The sequence below is a fragment of the Arvicola amphibius genome, chromosome 15 (genome assembly GCF_903992535.2).
Source record: "Arvicola amphibius chromosome 15, mArvAmp1.2, whole genome shotgun sequence".
NCBI lineage: Eukaryota > Metazoa > Chordata > Mammalia > Rodentia > Cricetidae > Arvicola > Arvicola amphibius.
Genome location: NC_052061.1, coordinates 13,073,046 through 13,080,762, shown reverse-complemented (window position 1 = coordinate 13,080,762; position 7,717 = coordinate 13,073,046). Strand labels below are relative to the sequence as shown.

Below are 7,717 nucleotides of genomic sequence, written 5' to 3'. Positions count from 1 at the left end.
AGAGAGAGCGTGAGGACACAGGTGTGCACCTTCACCCGACCTCTTCCTCTGTTTCACTACACGTTCATGTCACACTTCTCATCTCCCAGGGCACAAGTCTCATGGCACAGCACAAAGAACAGACTGGAGAGCATCCTCTCCACATCTAGAGGAAACTGACCCGAATCATCAAGAGTTGTTCTTGGTATGGAAATTTACAGTACTAGGAATAGGAGACTATCAGAGGCAAAGTTTTACTGGTTTAAACTCACAATATACTCACTGTATTACTATTATTCTCTGCCTTCTAGGACAAGAAAATCTCAAAGGATGCATATGAGCAAGGACCGAGTCCAGATGGAGCAGGCACACCATACTTCCCTCCCAAAGAGAGGAAGGCAAAGACACAGCATATAGCCAGTTCTGTAGTTGGGAGGCTGTAGAGAAAGGTCTATGATACAGAAAAGGGAGATTTCAGAAGGGAAATTTGGAAGTTGAACAGTATGATCATTTAAATAGGAATGACTCCCAGAGACTCGTGTGTTTGAATGCTTGCCCCATGGGAAGTGGTACTATTAGGAGGAGTGACCCTATGTCACTATGTCACTATGTCATAGTGTCACTATGGAGGTCAGCGTTAAGGTCTCATGTATGCTCAAGCTACACCCAGTGTGGTAGTTCACTTCCTGTTTCCTGATCAAGATGTAGGGCTCTCAGCTCCTTCTCCAGCACCATGTCTGCCCGCACGCCGCCATGATGATAATAGACTAAACCTCTGAAACTGTAAGCCGCCCAATTTATCATTTTCCTTTAGAAGAGTTGGTGTGGTCGCCGTTTCTCTTCACAGCAATAGAAACCTTAACTAAGACAAACAGCAGTGTTTAATGGAATGTTTATGAAATTTGTCCTCAGACTACAAAATGCAAACCTCCACCCTCCTGAAAATACAATGTTGTGAATTAGGTTCCAATTCTTCAGGCTTTTTTGTTTTGTTTTGTTTTGTTTCTGAGGAGCTGAGTTTTTTAAGAAGCTGAGCCTTGCTTTAAGGGGGCTGTGACGTAGAATCAGGATTCTGCCCACAGATCCAGCTGCACTACTTCCAGTTGTGTCTGTCCCTCCTGTGCTCTGTAGGGATAGACATGAGCACCTGGGGATGCAGGGTGGGGGGGGCGATGAGCACTCCTCCTGCCTACAGTTTGTGCTGAGATGTTTTTATTTCTGTCACCCTTGTTTCAGATAATGGACTTCTAAAACTTCACTTGATAAATATTCATGGAGTGCCTGGTTTTTGGTGTGGGGGTAAAATTTGAAATACCTGAGTTATTATGGTTTGTACATTAAAAAAAATCACACATAGGTTTATTTATTGACTGCTTGGTTCCCAGCTGAGAGCAATATTTTGGGAGGTGATAAAATCTTTGGGGGGGCCCTAGTGCCTTGCCTCTGAAGCCCCCTCCCCTCTTCTTCAGTTGAATACTGTCCTCCAGCTCTTGCTGCTGCCATGTGCTATCCCACCACAGGTCCAGAATCAAAAGGCAAGAACTATGGACAGAAGTCTCTGAAGCCATGAAACAAAATCAGTCCTTCAGCTTCAAGTCATTTGTATTGGTTATTTCGTTACACCAATGAGAAAAGTGACTACTACAGAAAAATGCATCTCAGGGCCACGTGGGCTCTCATGAACTTTTGGCTTCCAGCCATGCAGGCCCGCTCAAAATGTCGTACATGCTCCCGCATCTGCACAACGGCTGGCAGGTAGACCAGGCCATTCTTTCAGAGGAGGACCGCGTGGTCGTCATTCATTTCAGACACGACTGGGACCCCGCTTGCATGAAGATGGACGAGGTTCTGTACAGCGTCGCCCATAGGGCCTCCATAAGTAGCTATGGAACTTGTCTACCCCCCCACAGGCATCTCCACCTGCTTTTTCCTCCAGCTCCCAGTACTAGGATTGAAGGTATTTTGTAACATGAGGGGGCCAGGCCTGCTTGTTTGTTGGGGTTTCTGTCCCACCCGGTACCCCACAGCGGGCAAGCCCCCAAAAAATCACACAGAGATCTCTATAAGTTATAAAGCTGATTGGCCCATTAGCTCTAACCTCTCGCTGGCTAACTCTCACATCTTGATTAACCCATTTTTCTGATCTATGTTAACCATGTGGCTCAGTGGGGCAGATCACATCCTGCTGCTTCGGTGATCTGGGCAGGAGTGGGAGAAATCAACTTCCTCCTTCCCAGAATTCTCCTGTTCTCATTATATCATTTCTACTTCCTGTCTGGTTTTCCCACCTATATTTTCTGTCTGGGCAATCAGCCTTTATTTATAACATGATTGACAGAATACAGACAATTCTCCCGCACCAGTATTTGCCACCATGCCTAGCCCAAGAGTTTGTTTTCAAGAAGAATAGACACGAATAGAAATGATGAAACTCTCCCTTTCACAGATGCTAAGAAATGGACGATAGTGGGAGATCTTTCTCATCTTGTGTAAGAACTACTTGGATAGCCCAGCTGTTTTAAAACAAACAGTGTGGTGTCACTTGTGTCCCATGGCATCCTCTCTGGTTCTCCGGAGCCTGACAGGCCTATGTGCTGCCAGTATGAACTTCCGCCATGCTCAGCCCCATGACCTGATGACCGTGTGGCACTGCCACCTGCTCTGCCTGCTGAGAGCTACGTGATGAAGTGCAACTTCTACCATGGCCTCCCTTGGCCCCAGTGCCCCTACATTGCTGAGGATGAGGATGGCAAGATTGTGAGCTAGGACCTGGCCAAGATGGAGGAGGACCCCGATAAAGTCCCTCATGAACATGTCACCTCATTGGCTGTGAAATGCTCCCACGGGCGCCTCGGCCTGGCCCAGAAGTTGTTGGACCAGGCCTCACAGGCCATGATCGAGAACTTCAGTGCTAAGTGTGTCTCCCTGCATGTCAGGAAGAGCAACAGGGCGGCCTTGCACCTTTATTCCAGCACCCAGAAATTCCAGGTTAGTGAGGTGGAGCCCAAGTACTATGCAGATGGAGAAGATGCATACTCCATGAAACAGATCTCTCCCAGATGGCAGAGGAGCGGAGACAGCAGCTGGTACTGAAGAAGAACACACACGCGGTTCTGGGTTCCAAGGAGAATCAGGGCAGCACACTTCCTGGATCCAAAGAGGCCGGTCAGCAGAACCTGGCCAGAGATGTTAGTGGCAGTGACCGCAAAGACAGCGCTGATGCCCAGGACACCTTGCGAGACTTGGATTCCACCTCCTAGAGCCTGCTGGAGCATTACAGGTTCCCGCATTTTAGCCACGGTTTTCTAGGGAACCCCAACTTGCTCTGCAGTAACTATGGAATCACCCACAGTGTCCCAAATGGTTTCTCATTGTCTGCGCTTAGCAACATAGCCAACTTTGATCAAGAAAGTGCTCCAGGACACAGAAGCTGCTGTGCAGGAGCCAAGGAACCTTGAGGACTACCATGGCAGCACCTTCCTTGGCTTCCTCCATGCTGCCGCTGTATTCTGTCTGCAGTTGTCCTGTACTGATTGTGTGTATCCTGTAGGGTTTTGCCTAGAATGCCAAACAGGAAATGGGGACAACTCAGGAAGCTCCCCAACTTTCAGCGTTTGCCATTATTTATCTGAGTTTTTATTTTTGAGTAGGCAGGACCATCAGGTTAGTCCTTATGCCCTCTGCCTCTGTCTGCTGGGAGTTCCCTACTCTTGCCTTCTCTGGAAACTGCCTGTGCCCTGCCCTCCCTCTTTGAAGAAGAATGTTCCCTTTTGGGGGGAGGAGATAGGTGCTGGGCTTCGGCACCAGCAGAATTTGTAGATCTTAAGAAGAGGACAAGCAGATATCAAATTGTAATTTCTAACCTCCCTAAAATAAAAATATTAAAAAGGGGATAAAAGAAACAAAGAAAATACATCCCAGAGGAGAAGGTCTTTTTTCTCCCAGTGATTAAACATGGCCATGTGGTTCTTATTCCTTTCAAACTGAAATCTGGTGAACTTTAGTCAGATTTTGAGATGCAGGCTAGGAGAGTTCCAGGATGCTGGCAGAGCTTAGTGGCAATTCTGCTTGGAGCTTAGAAAAGCAGAATGCCAAAGAGTATACAGAAGGAACATTTAAGAAGCAGGAAGACATGATCTCTAAAGCTATTGGCATCACTAGAATTCAGCCAACCACTTGCGTCAAGAGAAGGGAGGATCTCAGAAATTGGCTGGATGCCATCCATGGCAAGGGCAAAGGCTTGAACTCATTTAAAAGGCTTTGCTGAGGAGAGAAGTCCAGGCTTCCTTGCTCACTCAGTTTTCCCGACGGAAAGACTTCCTTTGGCTTCTGCTGCCCGGGTTCTCAGAGGTTACAGGAGCTGTGGTACAAGGGTGCACAGTGACCACTAAAGGTGGTAGCATTCCTAGGTGTTATCCACACAGTGCTGCTTTTGCAGGAACGCATTACGCAAGAGTCATGATGTGCTTTCTCTAGGAAGGCCTGGGAAGCCGAGCAGTGTGTGGCAGGGTCAGTCACTGATGGGGGTCATCCATGAAGCTCTGATGGAAAGGCTAAATATGCAATCAAGATCCCCAGATGTAGAAACGACTAACAAAGAAAGCTCCAAGCAACAAGTAGAGCCTGCCGAAGGGAGAGGCCATGTGGGTTGCACATGGCAAAATCCTATGAGTGGAGCTACCAGAGACTACTAGAGACATAACTTGACTCCGAGTATCTCAGAAGCCAGACTTGAAGCTACAGTATGTAACGCCCCATGGTATGCTGCAGTCTTGACTTGCTCACATTCACATAGGAAGCTATGTACCCATTCCTCCATTGCAAGTGGGAATGTTTGCTCCCACTTCCCAGGGAAGCGCATGCTGCGGGTATAAAACTTTTTTATTTTTATTGTTGTTTTACAGGGGCTCAGAGTTTGCCTTGAGTCTCAGAGGAGACTTTGAATTCTGTCTTTTAGACAATGTTGGGGTTGTTACGGTTTTAGAGCCAGATTCAGTAGCATAAGCCTGTGATCCCAGCATTTGGAGGGTGCAGACAGGAAGATTACCACAAGTTGAAGGCCAGCCTGGTCTATACAACACGTTCCAGCCCAGTCAGGGCTGCATATGGAGACCCCATCTCAAAATAACAAACAACAAAAGATTCCAGTAGCTTTTAGAAATGGAATAAATGCTTCTTTCATTATGAGCTGACCAGTGAGCTTTTGGGGGACAGGAGTATAATGTTACGGTTCGGTTGTGAACTCCTCTCCACAGGCTTGCTCCCCAGAGTGTGATGAATAGGACCTTCCTTGTTAGGGTCCACCAGAAGTCTCACAAAAGACCACCAACCATGTATGCAATCAACAAGAGCATTTATTTTGAGAACAAAATACCTGCATGCAGGACTGGCAAAAGGGTGACTCACAGAAGCTTGCAGGCTTCTTTAAAGCAATATTAGGGGTTTATTCCGAGAACTGCTTGCTCAAGTCCAGCAGAAACCTGTTATGGCCCCGGCCTGACTCTCATTCCTAACAGAGGCATGATGGGAGGAGGAGGCACAAAGTTTGAGAGGTCAGCAGAACAGGAGGAACACAGTGGCCCTGGCCCTGGCCCCTTCCTGTCTCTGTTCTCAACCCTGTGTGAACAGAACAGTTCCCCTGCCTGCTGCTATCACCACGCTGCTTCTGTTAATCACAAGGCAAGGGTCAACAGAGCCGACAACTGCAGACTTCACCACCCTTCCCACTTTACTGTCGTTTGTGGCAGGTGTTTGCATGACTTAATACAGTGAGGAAGAATAAGCATAGCAGGGCCATCCACCTCCATGCAGTTTTGTATGGCCACCGTTACATATGTAGATACTGTAGTAGGTATCCCATGTGTATGAGATGCAGCAGAGGCGACTCAGACCAGTGGGGTGGTCAGAAGACGGCCTGCTTAAGAGGAAGCTTTGCCAGAGAAGAAGTAGCATGTTGTTTCCCCAGGGGATAATTATACACAGCTAGGAAAAAAAGAGGCGAAAAAGGGGTGGGCAGATGATGGCTCAGCTTTGATTCCGAGCACCCACATGGCAGCTCACAACCATTTGTAACTCTCCTTTCATGAGATCTGACACCATCTTCTGGACTCCTTGGGCACCAGGCATGCCCATGGTGCGTACACATATGTGCAAGCAAAACACCCATGCACAAAAAGAAAAGGGGAGAAAAAAAACAGCAACCAATCAATGTGAATATTAGCGAAAAAGAAAGCAGTTTGAGAAGCAAAGGGTCAGAATGGGAGGCTATAAGGGAACAAGAAAGGCTGTGGGAAGAAAAGATGCCGGAGATATAAGCCTCTGTCGCGACAGAGACAGTAACATGGCAATGCTGAGTGAATGGGCTGTGGAGTCGGAAGTCCGATTACCTTGTCTCCTAAGTGGGCGACCCTGGGCATATTAACGTCTCTAAATCACGGTTGACTCATCTGCAAAGCTATCATAATGTACCTAACTCCCAGGGTTAGGCTGAGGATTAAGTGAGATAACCCACAAAGATCACTTAGCCCAAGCCGGGATCACACAGAGCACACAGCAAACACAATGCTCAGGGCAGTGCGGAGGAGTCTCGATCATAGTTTTAAAGCAATTCGAAACATGATGAGGGTTAAGGAGAATTTCAGCATCGATCTTGGGCTTTTAAAAGCATCATTCTGGTAGGCTATCAGCTCTGCCGCTGGACCACTTCTGTGGCTTTATTTGGGATGCCATTAAGACCCTTAGCCGTTTACTTAGCCTCCCTGTCTCTGAGAACTGCACAAGCTTATTAAATCCTGTTACACAGAAAGTGAAGTGATGTCCATTTCTTAGAGCTATTCTCCAGCTGATACAGAGATTGCTGAACTATTTCAGACAAGATGTATCACTGGCCTCAATTAGCATGGTGTCATGAGAAGGAACAGAACAAAAGAGATTGAAGAAAATGAATCAGGAGGACTCGGTAACCGTTTGAATCCAATGTTGGGAGCAAATAACACCTGACTCATAAATTATTGACTCGAGAAAGGACGTGGGTGGCAGTGCCATTTCTTAAGACTATCAAGATTGAAGGAGGAGTGGTCTGGGCAGAAAACTTCACACTTAATTCTAACCCCATTCTATTTCAGACATATTTGAAGTATATATATATATATATATATATATATAGAGAGAGAGAGAGAGAGAGAGCTATGGCAAAGGCTAGTGAATACGTAAGCCTAATATCTGGAAGAAAAGCCTGGGCTGGGTATTTGGAATTCCAGAGACTGAAGGTTTGGAAATGCGTAAGGTTGTTTGGGGCATGCGTAGAATGAGGTAGTGGGAGTCCGCACTCATCTCTGAAAGACACCAACAAATAGAGGTTGTGGAGATGTCTGAGACCACAAGTCATGATGGGCTGAACTAGTTTTCTTGTCATTATGACAGGATATTTGAAAAGTGTGAAGGTTTATTGGGCTCGTGGCTTCCTAGGGTTTCTGGCCATCCTGGGGAGGAAGGTGTGGCAGGCAGAAGCCGGCAGAGAGAATGCATGCCCTGATAGGAGCTCTCCAGCTTCCTACTAGGCATCCAGGTTGAGACGAGGGTACCACCTACTCAAGGAGGGCCTTTCTCGTTAATGAATCCTCTCTGAAAAAAAAAAATCCACAAAATGCCCATCCGTGTATGTGCCTTAGTCTCGCAAGTGCTTCTCAATAACAATCCAGTGGATAACAGAGATTCACCATCGTATTTCTGAATGAAA

The 7,717-nt window shown here is 46.9% G+C and overlaps 1 protein-coding gene and 1 pseudogene across 1 annotated transcript; both read left to right on the top strand.

Moving 5' to 3' along the window:
- The first annotated feature begins 1,695 nt into the window (after positions 1-1,695).
- Positions 1,696-2,472, top strand: LOC119801620 (thioredoxin-like protein 4A). The gene is made up of 2 exons (XM_038312210.1): positions 1,696-1,848; positions 2,434-2,472. Exons 1-2 carry the CDS (start codon positions 1,696-1,698, stop codon positions 2,470-2,472), a joined length of 192 nt encoding a protein of 63 aa, XP_038168138.1.
- Positions 2,473-2,572: 100 nt separating this feature from the next.
- On the top strand, positions 2,573-3,239 carry LOC119802281 (annotated as a pseudogene).
- The last annotated feature ends 4,478 nt before the right edge of the window (positions 3,240-7,717 follow it).